This window comes from Bufo bufo, chromosome 4 (genome assembly GCF_905171765.1).
Source record: "Bufo bufo chromosome 4, aBufBuf1.1, whole genome shotgun sequence".
Lineage (NCBI taxonomy): Eukaryota > Metazoa > Chordata > Amphibia > Anura > Bufonidae > Bufo > Bufo bufo.
In genome coordinates, this window is record NC_053392.1 from 345,547,857 (window position 1) to 345,567,207 (window position 19,351).

At 41.8% G+C, this 19,351-nt stretch overlaps 1 protein-coding gene across 1 annotated transcript in view; it reads left to right on the top strand.

Moving 5' to 3' along the window:
* The window catches only part of NT5DC1 (5'-nucleotidase domain containing 1), a 287,049-nt gene that overhangs the window by 202,121 nt on the left and 65,577 nt on the right, over positions 1–19,351 (top strand). Inside the window, exon 7 of the mRNA XM_040431037.1 lies at positions 18,940–19,114. Coding sequence (XP_040286971.1) covers positions 18,940–19,114 — 175 coding nt within the window. The remainder of the gene's footprint in view (positions 1–18,939; positions 19,115–19,351) is intronic.

Consider the following 19,351-nt stretch of genomic DNA (forward strand, 5'->3'; position numbering starts at 1 on the left):
TGCATAAATGTCATGTAATTGTCGATAAAAGCCTTTGAAATGTATGAAGTGCGTGTAATTATATTTCACTACATCACAGAAACAACTGAAACAAAGATCTAAAAGCAGTTTAGCAGCAAACTTTGTGAAAACTAATATTTTTGTCATTCTCAAAACTTTTGGCCACGACTGTACACACACACCCACACATATAGGCTGGGTGAATGGTGGAGTGGGGAGCTGACAACTCCCTGCTTCACTATTGTATTCAACTGTCTCTGCGTTCTTAGGGATATTTGAGATGTACTGTATGTGTATGAAAAGTTACGCAGGTTGAAGATGAAATGATCTCTAAAAGGCAAAACGTTAAAGATGACACATCCGATTTGTATTTTAAGCAAAAACTGCTTTTTATTTTAAAGGGGTTGTCTCATCACAGACAATGGGGGCCATATCTCTAGGGACCCACACCTATATCGGGAACGGCGCCCCAAAGGTGTTGGAGGGCGCACTGCGCATGCGCAGCAGCCCTCTATTAATTTCCTATGCGGCTGCCAAAAATAGCCGAACTCTGGCTCGGCTAATTCCGTCGGCCCCATAGAAGTGAATGGGAGCCATGGCCGGTCAAGGTGCAAGGTGCGTTCCAACTCACTTCTATGGGAAGCGCCCTTAGTGGTGGCCGGACCGGGATCCTCTAGCCACTACCTTGCGGGGCTCTGTTCCTAGCAATATGCCCCCATTGTCTGTGATGAGACAACCCCTTTAATATTTTACATTTACAAAATAACAAAAAAGGAAAAGGGCCTGGTTAATGCCTAGTAGCACCCCCTTTCGCAAGTATCGCAGCTTGTAAACGCTTTTCGTAGCCAGCCAAGAGTCTCTCATTTCTTGTTTGAGGGATTTTCATCTATTCTTTCTTGCAAAAGTCTTCTGGTTCTGTGAGATTCCTGGGCCACCTTGCATGCACTGCTGTTTTGAGGTCTATCCACAGATTTTCAATGATGTTCAGATCAGGGGACTGTGAGGGCCATGGTAAAACCTTCAGCTTGAGTCTTTTTGAGGAAGCCTATTTTTTTTATTTTGAGGTGTGTTTAGGATCATTATGTAGAAGCCATCCTCTTTTAAACTTTAGCTTCTTTACAGCTGGGGCTATGTTTGCTTCCAGAATTTGCTACAATTACATTGAATCCATTCTTCCCTCTACCAGTGAAATGTTCCTCGTGCCATAGGCTGCAACACAACCCCAAAGCATGATTGATCCACCCGCATGCTTAATGTTTGGAGAGGTGTTCTTTTTATTAAATTTTGTGCCCTTTTTTCTCCAAACATACCTTTATGGCTATTTGGCTCATTATGACCAAATAGTTATATTCTAACCTCATTGGTCCACAGGACTTGATTCCAAAATGCATCAGGATTGTAAAGGCTACTTTCACACTGGCGTTTCTGGGTCCGCTTGTGAGATCCGTTTCAGGGCTCTCACAAGTGGCCCAAAATGGATCAGTTCAGCCCCAATGCATTCTGAATGGATAAGGATCCGTTCAAAATGCATCACTTTGGCTGCGTTTGGTCTCCGTTGCGTTCTTTAGGCGGTCACTAAAACGCAGCTTGCAGCGTTTTGGTGACCGTCTGACGATGCGGAGCCAAATCGATTCGTCCTGACTTACAATGTAAGTCAATGGGGATGGATCCGTTTTTCACTGACACAATATGGTGCAATATGGTGCAATTGAAAACGGATCTGTCCCCCATTGACTTTCAATGTAAGCCAAGACGGATCCGTTTTGACTTAGACATTTTTTAGAATGAATAATGCAAACGGATCCGTTATGAACGGATACAAGCGTTTGCATTATCGGTGCGGATCCGTCTGTGCAGATACAAGACAGATCCGCACCGAATGCCATTGTGAAAGTAGCCTAACATGTTCTTCTGCAAACTTCTGACACTAAATTTTGTGGTGTGGAACACAGGAGAGATTTTCTTCTGATGACTCTTCCACGAAGGCTATATCTGTGCAGGTGTCGCTGCAAAGTAGAACAATGAATCACAACTCCAGAGTCTGCCAAACCTTTCTGAATGTCTTTTGCAGTCAAGTTTTTTATTTTTATTTTTATTTTTTTATACTTTTTTCCTATGATGTGCATGTATAGCAGAATAAATTCTGTTTGCACATGGATTTAAGCTGGCCATAAGCAGTTAATAGCTTGTCTCTCCCAACTCCCTACCAATGCAAAAATTGCAGGATTATATACTTTTTTTTAGATAGTAACATGAAAAAAAGTAAAAACTCACTAAAGGATTCTTAAAATATATGCTTAATCTAAAAACATGATTTAAGAAATAGGTCATTTTCTGATGACACATTCCCTTTAAGGTTACAGACTGTTCCTGTTAATCGCTCAAGACCACAAAAAAATAGTAGCTAGTGGTGTCACATGTTCCTGATTTGGTAAAGAGTACACTAGGTTTCTAATTTTAATAAGTTATGCCGGGATTGACTAACTTTTTTAATTCTGCCACATCCTGGCAGACCTGTGAAAGAACATATACTTACCTGTTCCCCACCACTTGGTTCCAGCTTCATGGGTCCTAAGCTTTAGTGCAATTCGGTCCTCGCAATAGACAGGATGTCCAAGCAGCATATCATTGCTGGATCACGTACGCCTTATCTCACCAGCTAAACTGTTCAGTACTGTCTTTCCCCCCACAACTACACCTTTTTGCATTAGCACCACACTGTCCTGTAACCATCGGCAGTGTCAGCTGCATATCATTTTATTTAATAACCCCAGCCTCTCCCCACATTCTCTTTTTCCCCTTCCCCAACAGCACATACTCCCCATGCCCACCTACTGACGCAGCACATTCGCTCTTTTGTCTTCTCCCATGGTCATTTCCTGATGCTGTCATCTCTGCACAGTATAGTAACTCACCAGTAGCTACAAGTGTTGACTCTCACAATTGGAGCGTTTGGCAAAGAGAACAGGCATCACTCTGGTACTGAATATGGGAAAATCCCTCCCTATGTTATTTCATTGAAACTCCCATTGGGCTGAATAAAGTTTCCAAGAAGTGCTTAAAGGGATTGTCCAGCCTTGAAAAATTATTTTGAAAACCGAAAACAATTTCACAGTCGCCTAAAGCAATTCCTTGTTGCTTCCACTCCGGCATCTTCCAGGGCCCATTTAGTGGCTGTGACTAGTGAATGGCCGCAGTGGACACATGTCTTTGTCAAGAGAATGCTGAGAGTAGATGCCGACTGGGGCTGGTAAGGTGAATATGACCTCATTTGTTATTTTGGAACATTCTAAGCTGCTTTCATTATATATGTTTTTCAAGGCTGGAGAACCTTTTTAATATGCTGGGTTACATCAGGGGCCCTGAGCAGCAGCTAAAACAGCATCATTGATGACCCGGACCTGGTTATTGCCCGATTTTAATTTGGAAAATACTACACCCTTTGCTGAAGTTTCCGAGATAAATGTGGCCAATATAAAATGTGAACATGCAGCTCCTAGACAGTGTACATTTCAAGCTTAGTTTATTAAATATCATTGCATTCGCTGAAAATTACCGAGGAAAGATTTGTATTTCGGAAGAAAGCTTATTATTATGTTTGGTTTATGATGGCAACCAGCCATGCAGGATGCAGACTTGATATTGCTTAGTCTGATGTGGTTGTTAAATATCAGGGAATGAGCAGAGGATTTGAGAGATGTGGTAATTAAATTAAAATACTTAAAGCGCCTCTGCCAGCATGATCAACCCTATTAAACCAGGCATACAGTCGGGTAGGGTTGATCATGCTGATAAAATTGATACCTTTATTACGAATATCCATTGCCCCATTGCTTCGAAAAACTCATTTTTATTTACATGCTAATGACCTTACTGGAGAACTCAGGGGCCAGCCAAAGCCCTCAAAGCACCAGTCTGTTACACCACTTCCCCTTCAGTCCCACCTCCCTTCCCCTGGATTGACACATGTCTTCTTGTGCATGACCCTGTTCTCCCAGTCTCAGTTCTTGTTCTGTGTTATGTTGTTCTGAGATACACTGATGAGTCCAGGAGATACAATGCAGGCACAGATGACAGGGCTCAGCATTGGAGAGCAGCAGGAGAACATAGAACAAGCGCTAAGACCAGGAGAGCAGGCACAAGAAGACATAGCTATACCTGATGTCTAGCACTGTGAGTCTAGGGAAAGGGGTGTAACAAACTGGTGCTCCAACGTCTTTGTCCAGCCCCCTGGTGCTGCAGTTAGGTCATTAGCATATAAATAAAAATTTGTTTTTCTCAACAATGGGGCCACGGATATTCATAATAAAGGTATTGATTTTATCATCATGATCAACCCTACCAGGCTATATGCCTGATTTAATAGGGTTATTCATGCTGACAGAGGCTCTTTAATTAAATTAAAATGCATGTATATGGAATAGGGGTCCAAAGCCTCAAACGTTTTTGCCTGTGCTCTGAACTTGTTCACCCTTATTATTGTGTGAAATTAAATAATCATACACATTAGGGTATGATGAGGGTTTTTCCGTCAGGATTATATATATATATATATATATATATATATATATATTTTTTTTTTTTTTTTTTATATATACAAGATGCATAATGGGTTAAAAAAGAAGCATTGCTTAACTCCCTGGTACCCCAAGACTACGAAACTTACTTAGTCTCCAGTGGTTTCCACTTCCTTGTCCTGGCTTGACGGCATATGAATCCTGCTCAACCAATTACTAGCCATGGCAGTGATGCACTTCAGCCACTGGTTGGCTGAGCAGGATATCCCCAAGGCATTTCCTGTCAAGTTGGGGCCAGGAAATAGAGACAAGCAGGAACCTGGTAACTGTCAGAACAGAAGTGGCAGGGGAATGGTGTGTCCTTTTAATGTGTCCTTTTTTTATAACCTTTTGTGCACCATAATTATTATAAATTATTAATTCCATCAGAAAATCCCTTTAAGTTGTATCACTGTTATGGCAGGTATGCGGTTATATGTAACTAGTTGCTGACTTGAGAATCCCTTTCAGGGAGCCTATATAAAAATATATTTTTTTTTTTTACATAGTCTGACATAACCCATAATGGCAGCCAGAGCAATCCTATCAACAGTGCCAGAGGGCTTCCTCCATAAACTGTGTTTTGCAGCTTTCACACGGTCAGTATTTTTCATCAATAACACTGGAAATCACTGCAACATGTAAGCAACAAGGTTTCTATGCAGTTGCATACGGTTATCGACTTTTACTTTAAAATGAAAAAATAAATAAAATAAAAAACACTGTACATATAGATGATTTTTTTGACACAAAATAACAGTACTGCCTGTTACTCTCTTCGGACCTGTCAAGAACAGTATCCAGATGTATACCTTATTTTCTTTAACTTGTTAATGTGCTTAGCATTCTAAAGCTGTACTGTATCATAGCTCTGGATTACCTCATTGATGCTACTGTGTATGTGAGGATGCTGTGGTTGGAGCTCAAGCACTGCACATACAGTGGCATGAAAAAAAGAACCTTTTAGAATTTTCTGGATTTCTGCGTAGATTACTAATAAAAAGTAGTCTGATTGCTAAATCACAATTATCAAAAAAAGGCAGTCTAAACTGATAATACATAAGCAGTGTTTTGTACACATTGAGTAGACACATGGATGTGCATGCCTACTGCAAATACAGTATATCTGACCAAGCAAACCAGAACCCTAAACAAAACAAAACTTTTTATAAATGGGTGGAAAAAAGCTGTCTGGTTTGAAGTTGTTTGGGAGCTGCATTTATAGAAGCAGACAAAGAACTCGAGTTTGTGTGTGACTTTAGATTACGTGACTTGAGATTCAGGGACTTTAGGAGGGGACTACAGTAAATCAGTTTCTTATCACTGCACTGTATTGTAATTTTTCTCTTTTCTTGTGTAACCCCCATTTAGTAGGTGTTCCATTATTGACAGAGCAGTCCAGTGCACATCTTGTCTAATGTATGCAGTCCTGAAACACCCGTTTTAGGGTGCATATCTTTGTTCAAAATGTGAGCAAATTGCCTGTTTGGAATCGCACATAGAGTATCTAACCAGGCGAGTTTCAACACTGAGAAGCGTTTGCAATTTGGAACAGAGTTTCCTGCTCACTGAGCAAGCACTCTATGGGGTAGATGTGGGGGAGGGTGGTAGTGAGGAGGCTCAGGAAAGTGAGGTGGCTAGCTGGGTAGAGGGAAGAGTGCCAGGGAGGCTAGCCCTGATCTGACACACACCAACAAGTTTGCACGATTGGCAGATGAGGGGGATGTCAGTTCATTGCTGCAGCCGGACACTTCCTCTGCCAGTCAGGAGAATGTCAGCTCCAATAAGCAGGGAACCAGGAGAGCAGGGCAGGCCAGACAGGTGCTGGTAGTGGGAGACACTATTATTAGAGGTACAGATAAGGCGATTTGTCACAAAGATCGGGATCGTCAAACGGTGTGTTGTCTTCCTGGCACTCGAGTTCGACACATTGCGGATCAGGTTGACAGATTACTGGGAGGGGCTGGAGAAGATCCAGCAGTCATGGGTCCATATCGGAACCAATGACAAAGTTAGAGGTAGGTGGAGCGTCCTTAAAAATGATTTTAGGGATCTAGGTCACAAGCTTGGGGCAAGGACCTCAAAGGTAGTGTTTTCAGAAATACTGCCTGTACCACGAGCCACACAAGAAAGGCAGCGGGAGAATAGGGAGATTAACAAGTGGCTCAGAAACTGGTGTAGGAAGGAGGGGTTTGGGTTCCTGGAGAACTGGGCCGACTTCTCTATCGGCTACAGGCTATATCATAGGGATGGGCTGCACCTCAATGGGGAAGGGGCAGCTGTTTTGGGGGAGAAAATGGCTAGAAGTTTGGAGGAGTGTTTAAACTAGGGACTTGGGGGGGGGGGGGATTACGTTATAGGAAGGGAAGATAGAGACCTGGGGCAAGGTAATGGTACTGGAGGAGGAATGGAAGGAGTGACTAGAACAGTTCAGAAGGTAAGGTGTAGGGTAAAAAAATATACATAAACCTCTAAATTGTATGTACACTAATGCCAGAAGCCTGACTAATAAAACTGGTGAACTGGAATTAGTGATGTGAGAGGAGGACTATGACATAGTGGGAATAACTGAGACATGGCTGGATGATAGCTATGACTGGGCAGTTAATGTACAAGGTTACAGTCTGTTTAGAAAGGATCGTCAAAACCGGAGAGGGGGAGGGGTCTGCCTTTATATAAAGTCCTGTCTAAAGCCCACAGTCCGAGAAGATATAAGTGAGGGACATGAACATGTGGAGTCACTATGGGTAGAGATACATGGAGCTAAAAACAACAATAAATTACTAATAGGAGTTTACTATAAACCACCTAATATACCAGAGTCCACAGAAAATCTACTACTAAACGAGATAGACGAGGCGGCAAATCATAATGAGGTGGTTATTATGGGGGACTTCAAGTACCCAGATATAGACTGGAACCTGTACATCTCATAAAGAAAACAGGTTCTTGGCAATAACCAAAGACAATTACCTTTCCCAACTGGTTTAGGTCCCCACTGGACTTAGTATTAAAGGGATTCTGTCACCTCGTTTTCGGTTATAGAGCTGCGGACATGCACAGCTAGATCGCCGCTAGCATGTCCACAATATACCTGTACTATAGGGCTGTGTCCTTTTATTTTGTTTAAAAAATGATTTTAGAGATATGTAAATGAGCCTTGTAAGGAGCCCAAGGGCTGTACGAACCTTCCTGGTGCCCAGCCACGCCCCCCCGTAAAGAAGCCCAGCACCGCCTATGTCCTCCGAATCACCTCCTTTCGTCACAGTTAGATTGCTGTAATCTCGCGATGCTAAATTTAGCCAAATAAGAGAGGTCATAGGCCTAACTAACTGGGAAAATGGGATATTTTTAAAAGCATCCTAAAATCTAATTGTGAGAGGTACATACCTGATGGGAATAAAAGGTTAAGGAACAAAAAAAAAAAAAAGTGGATAAATAGAACTGTAAAGAAAGCAATAAATGACGCATTAAAAAACTAGAAGGAAATAAATAGAATATGTATCTACTGAATTATACTGATGGCATACAATTCAGTCAGGCAGAGACACACAGCATTATAAATCATTATAACGCTGTGCAGTCCTGTAAAAGGAACAGTGACCATAACCGGAAATCACGCTGCCACATGGAGCTTTGTTTTCCACGGTGGGTATGCTGATCTGAAGTTAGCCTTATACACTGATGAATATAGCACCCTCACGCTATTTCACTTAAAGAGGACCTCACCACAAAATGCAGTGCAATCTGCAGGCAGCATGTTATAGAGCAGGAGACTAAGCAGACTGATATACAGTTTCAGAGGAAAAGTATCAGTAAAACTTGCACCAAACACAGCTACTACTTCGAACAGCTGATCGGCGGGAGTCCCGGGGGTTGGAGTTCTGCAGATTTGATATTGTTGCCCTATCCTGAGGAGATAGGTCATCAATATATTTTGCACTGTACAATTCCTTTAATACAAAAATTTCCTTTAATACAAAAATTTGTCAGAAATCTGGGGAGTTCTGCTTTATGTTCCGCGTTGCCCAGGAGTGTTTGAGCCATGCATACTGGTAAAGTGGGTAGGGCAGGGCGGCCCATACTAAGTTTTACTGTGGGGCCCTATGAAATCTGTATGTGCCTGTGTCATGATCCCTACTCAATAGGTCACGTCACTGGGGTGACTTATACTAGTGAGCTCATCAAGTTACCACAGAAATTCCCACCCACCTATTCTAGATGACGGAATTATGCTAACTTACTCCCCTAGATTCTAACACCCCAATATTTTCTATCACAATAGCTGCCACCACCTATACTATAAGTCAATAGGGGCCTATACTCAGATATTCTCTCAACCCAAATTTAACACAGTAACACAGTATATCTATATGGGACCTTAAATCCTCTGAAACATTACTGGTAACGTTATTCCCTCCGAAAGAGCAAGTTCTATAAGAACACAAGGAAGGGACTTATCAATTTTTAAATTTAATACACAATAGTGCAGTGCAATACAAAAAGAAAGTGTCAGATAAAAAATAAAAATATACATACAATAACAATGTAGTAAAACAGATAAATAAAAGGGGTAAAATACTGAATATTGACTTACTGAGATGCAGCAGTTATATTCCGGTTGTGGGGACAGCTGAAGATATGGGCAGTCACTCCAAACGATGTGGATCCCCAAAATCACTGAGTATTACCTGTTGCCTCCTTTCGGTCCGGCCTTCTGGCACATCTGATATTCAGGTTTCTGCCCCACCTTCCCAGAAGACTGACTGAGGTGGAAATATGAATCACGGCGATTCCCCGCTGTATGACAGGGACTGCGTGTACAGGTATAATCACATAATCTGAGTCGCTTCGTCCCGGTCATACAGACACCAAATGTGATTGAGTTATGAATTCCAGAAGGCCAGATCCTGAATACTGAGAAATGCCTCCTGTCCAGTATGGCGCGCATAGACTCTGCCCGAAGCCCATGTCAAGCTGAACACAATTATTAGGGTTCTGAGGCTGGGGGTGCCATGAGGTCGGAGTTATGGCTTCTGATATTATTTCATTCATCTACTGAATGGGTTAGACCACCCACTGGTCTAGCAGCTAACATGTCTAGGGTGGCTGTGCATTTTAAGTATCCCCCTCCCAGGTCTTTATTAGGATGCCCAAATGGTTTGAAATTAGCAGGCCTGTGCTGAATGGGGGCTTCCTCTGAGAATGTGGAGCTTCTCACCTAGTCTTCAGATGGGCTGGCATCTAGAGGCACCATTTGCTTAATAGATCAATTAGCCACTGCTATACAATTAGCTATTGATAATTTAGGTTTAGGAGAATATGAGATCTATCCATCTGTTTATCTATCTGTCTATTCACCTCAGATTTCGTTACAGGCTGTGTTAGGTATTACTTCTTTGGGTGTTTTATAGAATTGTAAACCATTTGAAAACCCTTTTATATGGCTAGACAATCCCTTTAATAATAAGTCATCATTTTTAATATATGAAATTAGTTTAGAATTGTAATTTTTTTTGCTGTGTTTTCTTCTATGCACATTCTGTATTCCCTTCTAGCACTATGTTAAAATCCAGTCTGTCTCAAAAAATAAAAAATATCCAGAAATTCTAATTTTTAAAGAATATAGCACACTCTTGTGGCCGCTTGTTTTATTTTTCTTGGATCTTGGAAGACTTATTTTTTTTTTACACAAAAATGTTTTTCTTGTGCATTATGAAAAAGTGTTCAAATATTAATTTTGTAGCTGTAAAATATGATCTAAAAGCAAATAGCATTAAAGATATCCTGTTACCACTTTTTAGCCTATAAAATAAACATATTCAGAAGGTAGGTCAAGAGATCCTCTGAATAATTCTAGGGTTCATTTTTATAAATTTTATAAAAATCCACCAATTATTGCACAGCAGGAACCCCTCTGGCTTCTGCTGCGGTTTTTCATTATGAATGCGGTGGACCCACTCGCAGTCTATCCCCATTGAATGGAACTAAACAGTGAGCAAACGTGCTGTAAACCAGGGCTGCATAATATCCCTTACAGCCTCCCATTGAAAACAATGGGAAGTAAAGTCAACGTGGCCACCAGCGGCCTTTTGGCTTAGAATGCACACCAAATTCCACTGACAAAAACTCTGTGTGAACGGGACCTAAGAGATCAGTACCCCACTTTTTCTGATGCCAGTGCAAATTCTGCCGGATTGTGTCCCATGTCAGATGTCACCTATGTGAAGCAAAAACTGTTCCTTTCAAAATGCTCCAAAATGCATTCCGTTCTGTTTAGTTGCGTTCCCATACCGGAGATAATATAATTTTATAATAGATTATATTTATATTTTATAATAAACATTTTTAAGTCACTTAAGGGATCACTGAGCTTTTAAAAGTGGCGAGAAGCCTAAAAAGTCACAAATTATGGCACACATATGGCATGCGCCATAAGGTGCGACAGTAGTGGTGTAATTAGCTTAATAAATGTACCTCAATAAAAGACCCGAATGGTACAACTTTTTCTGTGTTATTAGCTTAGATTGTGTTTGTATATATCAGGGCTTTCCGAGATTTTTATACCGTTTTTTTTTTTAACCCTTTTAAATAACAAACCACATTTTATTAGTAATCAGTGGAGAAACCCAGGTCATTTTAAAGGGCTCACTTACTTTTACTAGCAACTGTGTGTGGTTGTCTATATCATGCAGGCCATATGGGAGCCATGCAACAAAAAAGTCCAAATGGATCCAGCGAGTCATTTAAAAAAATGTATAAACAAGTAATCCTCCTGCATAAAATCAACGAGTTTCAACCATAAGACAGGTCTTCTTCATGGATTGACAGTAGAGATTATTCAGATACAGCGATGTAACAGCTTTTTAAGCAAAAAGGGAGAAATGAAATCAATTGAAAATGTTAAGGAAAATGGTTAGGCCCCTTTCACACGGGCGAGTATTCCGCGCGGGTGCAATGCGTGAGTTGAACGCATTGCACCCGCAATTAATCCTGACCCATTAATTTCTATGGGGCTGTGCACATGAGCTGTGATTTTCACGCATCACTTGTGCGTTGCGTGAAAATCGCAGCATGCTCTATATTCTGCGTTTTTCACGCAACGCAGGCCCCATAGAAGTGAATGGGGCCGCGTGAAAATCGCAAGCATCCGCAAGCATGTGCGGATGCGGTGTGATTTTCACGCATGGTTGCTAGGTGACGATCGGGCTGGGGACCCGATCTGTATTATTTTCCCTTATAACATGGTTATAAGGGAAAATAATAGCATTCTGAATACAGAATGCAAAGTAAAATAGTGATGGAGGGGTTAAAAATAAAATAAAATTAACTCACCGAGTCCACTTGATCGCGTAGTTGCGGATCTCTGTCTTCTTCTGTAATGTTGAGCTGCCAGCTAAGGACCTGTGGTGATGTCACATCATATGATCCAATCACATGATCCCTCACCATGGTGATGAACCATGTGATTGGACCATGTGATGAGCACAGTGATGTCATCAGAGGTCCTATTCCTGTGCACAGCAAAGAAGAAGACAGAAGAGATACCGGCTGCACGATCAAGTGGATTAAGTTGAGTTTAATTATTTTTTCTTTTTTTTAACCCCTCCAGCCCTATTGTACTATGCATTCTGTATTCAGAATGCTATTATTTTCCCTTATAACCATGTTATAAGGGAAAATAATACAATCTACAGAACACCTAACCCAAACCCGAACTTCTGTGAAGAAGTTCAGGTCTGGGTACCAAACATGCCAATTTTTCTCACGCGCGTGCAAAACGCATTACAATGTTTTGCACTCGTGCGGAAAAATCGCGCATTTTCCCGCAACGCACCAGCATCTTATCCGGGCAAAAAACATGACGCCCGTGTGAAAGAGGTCTTAGGGTAAAATGTAGATAATATTAACTCTTGATGTACATGCCTGTGGCTGAAAACTGACTTGTACTAAAAAATATATATGAGTAAATAATATAATGACACAATGTATAATAATGCAGGAAACAATCATATATTAATAATGTAATAAAATATCTGTATGATAATTCCTTCCATAAGGGTGAGCTATGTGTAAGGTAGAAATCCAGAAAGCTTCTCTCTCCAATAATAATTTTTTGAAACTGCCCTCTCGCTTGTATAATTTTACTTTCTCTATACCAATTAAACTGAGGGACGCAACCTTACTATTATGTTATTCCAAAACTGTTTAGATGCGCCAGAGATGTTACGATTTTTATTCCTGTTGGTGATGTCATTCAGATGCTCAAGAAGACGCACCTTCAGTTTTCTGGTTGTACTGCCTATGTGAGCTAAAATGCATAGTGTGCACATGATCATATATAGGATGCCTTCTGTGTTGCAATTTATGTAGCTTTTTATTTTGTATTTTGTTTCTCTTTGGGTGTGTGGGAATTGTTTGGTTGAGTGAACGTAAGAGCAGGTTTTGCAGGGATGATTCCCACAGGGATAAAATCCTAAATTGGATAGCCATGTGAGCGATTTGGAATAATTAGTTTTTAAATCGCTAGGTTAGGGTTAGACACTCTAAATCCTTCTGATAATATGTAGTATAAATTTTCATCTTCATAAAGTATTGGTATATATTTGTAAATTAAAGAGCGTACTTGATAAAAAAGAGGATTATATTGTAAAGTAAGTGTTGGTGTGAACTTGCTTTTATTTTTGTTCCTGTTTTCATTATGTTCTTTGGTTAAGCTCATGTCGTGTTAACTTGTTAAGGGTGCTTTCACACTAGCGTTTTTCTTTTCCGGCACTGAGTTCCGTCACAGGGGCTCTATACCGGAAATACCGGAAAAGAACTGATCAGGTATATCCCCATGCATTCTGAATGGAGAGAAATCCGTTCAGGATGCATCAGGATGTCTTCAGTTCAGTCATTTTGACTGATCAGGCAAAAGATAAAACCGCAGCATGCTACGGTTTTATCTCCGGCGAAAAAAAACTGAAGACTTGCTGGAATGCTGGATCCGCACTTCCGGTCTGCGCATGCGCAGACTGGTAAAAATGTGAAAAAAGATACAAGACGGATCCGTTCTTGCAATGCATTTGTGAGACGGATCCGCATCCGAATGCGTCTCACAAATGCTTTCAGTCACATCCAGATCGGCGGATGCGGCGGGCAGTTCCGACGACGGAACTGCCCCCCGGATCACACTGCCGCAAGTGTGAAAATAGCCTTAGACGGGCAGTGGCTTATTTTAGCATCCAGTTAGGGTAACCCCTGGCTGACAATCTATTGTGTATAGCTTTCTTTTCACTTTGGTAGTTTTTTTCTGTGCTGCAATTACGTTTGGCTCTGATTAATTCACCATTGGGAATAGCTTTCAAAGTATGTTTTGGGTGGAATGTACCTGCATGAAGAATTGTATTACCTGAGATGGGTTTTCTATATGTAGCTGTGATGATTTCCTGATTTGGTATAGGCCTCATGCACACGACCGTTGTGTGCATCCGTGTCCGTTGTTCCGTTTTCTGTGATTTTCTGCGGACCCATTGACTTTCAATGGGTCCGTTGAGAACTCGGAAAATGCACCGTTGTTCATCCGCATCCGTGATCCGTGTTTCCTGTCCGTCCAAAAAATAAGACCTGTCCTATTTTTTTGACGGACAACGGTTCACGGACCCATTTAAGTCAATGGGTCAGTGAAAAAACACGGATGCACACAAAATTGTCACCCGCGTCACCCTTCGTGAAAACTCAGATCCGACGGTATATTCTAACACAGAGGCGTTCCCATAGTGATGGGAACGCTTCAAGTTAGAATATACTAAGAACTGTGTACATGACTGCCCCCTGCTGCCTGGCAGCACCCGATCTCTTACAGGGGGCTGTGATCCGCACAATTAACCTCTCAGGTGAGGAGGGGGCAGACCTGAGGGGTTAATTGTACGGATCACAGCCCCCTGTAAGAGATCGGGTGGTGCCAGGCAGCAGTCATGTACACAGTTCTTAGTATATTTTAACTTGAAGCGTCCCCATCACTATGGGAACGCCTCTGTGTTAGAATATACTGTCGGATCTGAGTTTTCACGATATAACTCAAATCCGATGGTATATTTTAACATAGAGGCGTTCCCATGGTGATGGGGACGCTTCAAGTTAAAATATACCATCGGATTGGAGAAAACTCTGATCCGATGGTATAATAGGGACGCCTGACTTTACATTGAAAGTCAATGGGGGACGGATCCGTTTGCAATGGCACCATATTATGTCAACAGCAAACGGATCCGTCCCCATTGACTTGCATTGTAAATCAGGACGGATCCGTTTGGCTCTGCACGGCCAGGCGGACACCAAAACAACTTTTTTTTTTTACTTTCCTTCATGTCCGTGGATCCTCCAAAAATCAAGGAAGACCCACGAAAGAAAAAACGGACACGGATCACGGAACTACAGAACCCGTTTTTGCGGACCGCAAAAAAAAAAAACGGTCGTGTGCATGAGGCCTTACCCTGTAATTTTAGGTCTAAGAATGTAATTTAATATTCATTTACAGTATGGGTAAATGCAAGATTGTAGTTATTATTATTTAAATAGGATATAAAGGGGGGTACGGCAGACACATCTCCCTGCCAAACAAATAGCGGTTCATCGATGTATCTGCCGTGCCACCTAATATTATCAAAAAAATGATTATTTTCATTATAAATATACATGGTCTACCAGTAAGCCATGGCTAAATTGGCCAGGGAAGTAGAGTATTTTGCACCCATAGGGACACCTGTTTTGTAGAAAAAAACTTTTTGTCAAACTGAAAAAAAAAAATTTTTATTAGAAAAACAGTAATTTCTAAAATAAAATGTATGCGATCCAATGAGTATTCACTATAAGCTCTCAAATAGAATTCCAGAGCTTCCATTATAAACTCATGTGGTAATGACGGATACAGAGCTGTTACATCACAGCTATGCCACCAGTTATTACAGTGCCAAATTCTAGGTTCCATATTGCGCAATACGTCTTTTGTGTCCTTTAAAAAGCCTGGTACTCTGCATACTAAGGCTGGTTTCACACGGGCGAGATTTCCGTGCGTGTGCAATGCGTGAGGTGAACGCATTGCACACGCACTGAATCCGGACCCATTCATTTGTATGGGGCTGTTCACATGAGCGGTGATTTTCACGCATCACTTGTGCGTTGCGTGAAAATCGCAGCAAGCTCTATTTTGTGCGTTTTTCACGCAACGCAGGCCCCATTGAAGTGAATGGGGCTGCGTGAAAATCGAAAGCATCCGCAAGCAAGTGCGGATGCGGTGCGATTTTCACGCACGGTTGCTAGGAGACGATCGGGATGGGGACCCGATCATTATTATTTTCCCTTATAACATGGTTATAAGGGAAAATAATAGCATTCTTAATACAGAATGCATAGTACAATAGAGCTGGGGGGGTTAAAAAAAAAAAAAAGATAATTTAACTCGCCTTAATCCACTTGTTTCCGCAGCCCGGCTTCTCTTCTGTCTTCATCTTTAGGGTACTTTCACACTTGCGGCAGGACGGATCCGACATGCTGTCCTATTTCGCCGTGCCCTTATTTCGCCTATAATGGGGACGGGGGCGGAGCTCCGGCGCAGCACGGCAGTGCACGGAGAAAGCCACCGGACTAAAAAACCTGACATGCAGTAATTTTAGTCCGGCGGCTTTCGCCGTGCTGCGCCGGAGCTCCGCCCCCGTCCCCATTATAGTCAATGGGGACGGAGCGGCGGCCCGGGGGCACGGCGAAATAGCCGCAGGACGGATCCGACATGGTGAACAGCATGTCGGGTCCGTCCTGCCGCAAGTGTGAAACTAGCCTTACCTGTGCACAGGAAAAGGACCTGTGGTGACATCACTGCGCTCATCACATGGTCCGTCACATGATCCATCACCATGGTAAAAAAAGATCATGTGATGGACCATGTGATGAGCGCAGTGACGTCATCAAAGGACCTATTCCTCAAAGAAGAAAACAGAAGAGAAGCCGGGCTGCGCGAACAAGTGGATTAAGGTGAGTTAAATTATTAAAAAAAATTTTACCCCCTCCAGCCCTATTGTACTATGCATTCTGTATTCAGAATGCTATTATTTTCCCTTTATTAACTATGTTATAAGGGAAAATAATACAATCTACACAACACCGATCCCAAACCCGAACTTCTGTGAAGAAGTTCGGGTCTGGGTACCAAACATGCCGATTTTTCTCACGCGCGTGCAAAACGCATTACAATTGTTTTGCACTCGCGCGGAAAAATCGTGCATTTTCCCGAGACGCACCCGCATCTTATCCGGGCCAAAAACATGACGCCCGTGTAAAAGAGGCCTAAGGGTTGTAGTAAATTGTCTAACCAGGCTCCCAGATTTTCACAAAGGGTACCCACACCTGAGACAATAAGTCTCAGTGGGGGAGGTGAGATAACATGTTAATGCCTGATGAAGGGTCCGAAATAATAAAAACTTCCTGAATCTGAACTGTATCCTGACTGTCATCTGGAGGTAGCATTGCACTTTGAAATCCCCGTTCTCCTTCTCCATACTGGTTGTTCCATATGAGCATCTCCAGTAACATTTCCTGAAACTGCATTTTTTATAATAAAAGCTTGATTTTGCATTGACTTACAGTATATGCTATCAGACTGCTGCTTCTCATAAAGGTAGGACACTGATAGGGACATCGGCTAACAGTAAAATATTTGTCAAAAGTAAATGAAAAAATGAGAAATTCCAACATTAGCCACTAGGGGTCAGCAACAGTTTGTAGATCAATTTAATTCCACAGAGTCCTGAATCTGCACCTGATTAAACATTTTAAATGAATATCAATGTAAAAACTGTTACCTATGCCGTGAAGATGGGACGGTTTCTTAGCACACAAAACATTATGGCCAGTAGTAGTATTGTAGTATTTTTAAGCCATGTCACCAGTATTCTAATTGGTTTAGCTTTTTTTGTAATACTAAGAGCAGGAACAAGACAGATGGTTTTTTTTCTTTGTAAGATTTGTGATGACACTGTAACAGTGATTGAAATACATGTGGTATGTGGTGTGCAGCAAAGACTACACATTTTGCAGCAAGTACATGTGAATCACATGGTTTTTATGTACTTCATCTGTATTCGCCATGGAAAAAACACCCTTGTCTCCATTTTTATGACTTCCCATTGAATTCAAAACATTTGACACAAATGACACAAAGGTGTTGAAGAAAAAACTGAGTGTCCGTTACAGTGTCTCCATTCTATTTGGTCACAAACATGAATGGACCACAAAGCATGAACATATAATATTTAGAATACATACATCTGGTACGTGTGACCTAGGGTCATGCTGTATAAACTCTGAACTCTGCTGACGTATCGTACAAATCAGCACCCTTCTGGCGGTGAAGTTGGAATACCAGCATACATACAGCATATGAATGAGCAGTCCACAATTTTTTTCTGTTGTATTTAAGAAAATATGGGCCTCCATATGAAATTGGAGATAATGTAGAGGCCTCTATGACTGGCCTTGTATAGTGTTGTAATAAGTCCATGTGCACACGTTGTAAGTCATGCTCTGACCATTTCAGACACTCCAGAGATCAGGCTTCCATTTACCAGTAGATGTTTGTCCATTATTAGTGGTGGTCACATATTGGTAATATGTTGACTCTAGGGCCCCTTTAGACTGCCCGATGGAGTAGGCGATTGTCCGGAAGGAAGCGTTTCTTCTCGACAATCGCCTCCTCGGCAGTTCAGGAGAAGGCTGCATTTACCTGCAGTGATCCCCTCCACAGTATGAGAACAAGGGATCGCTAATGTCATTGCTCATCCTCATATAGCGGTATTGTTTCTGGGCATCCGATGAACGAACAAAATGCTCGTTGTTCGGTTAATACAATCGTTGGTGCAATTCACCTGAATGATCATTTCTGGGCAGCAGATCGTGCTGTATAAACTGCCTCTGCTGCCCAGAAACAGCTGTATGAGAACAAGCAATGGCAATAGCAATCGCTGCTCCCCATACTGTGGAGGGGATCGCTGCATGTAAATGCATCTTCTCCTCCAATGACAAGCAGACAGTAAAACCTCCCTCCTGACAATCGCCTGCTCCATTGGGCAGTGTAATGGGGCCCTTAGGGGACCACACCAATTATGAATGAGTGTTTTGCTTGTTCATCAGGTGATCGCCAGCAATTATTGGCAACAATAAGCATTCGGACAAACGCAATAATCTGCCCAACAATCGGGCAGTATAAAAAGGGCCTTTAGAAGGGTCACCTTAAAGATTGCACCTTCCACTAGAGTTCCGAGTGAATGACACTGCGGTATGTGTGCATAGCAACCAATAGTAACATCTTCAACACAAATCAAACAAAACTGTGTTTCTGTTATTATAGAAAATTGTGGAACGTATTTTCCAACTGTGAAGAAGGACCCAGGCAAATATTTAAAGACATGTCCTGAGTCTTTGAAAAACTGGTTAAGGAGTCTGAAAAATGCTGGAAAAACCGTTTTGTTAATCACTAGCTCACACAGCGACTACTGCCGGCTTCTGTGTGAACACATTTTAGGGTAAGTCATAATATATATATTTTTTTTTTCATTCATTTGAATTGACTTGCATTCTGATTACTCATGCTATGTCTCAGGGTTCTCAGTTGTCCACAACTTATAGAGATATGCCCCCGTTTCACCAGAAATCAAATTTTTATAATATGCTAATTAGCCTCTAGGAGCGGGGGGGGGGGCGTTGTTCCTGCTCCTAGAGGCTCCGTTCTCCCACCTTTGTCGCCTCCCTCCAAGTCCTGA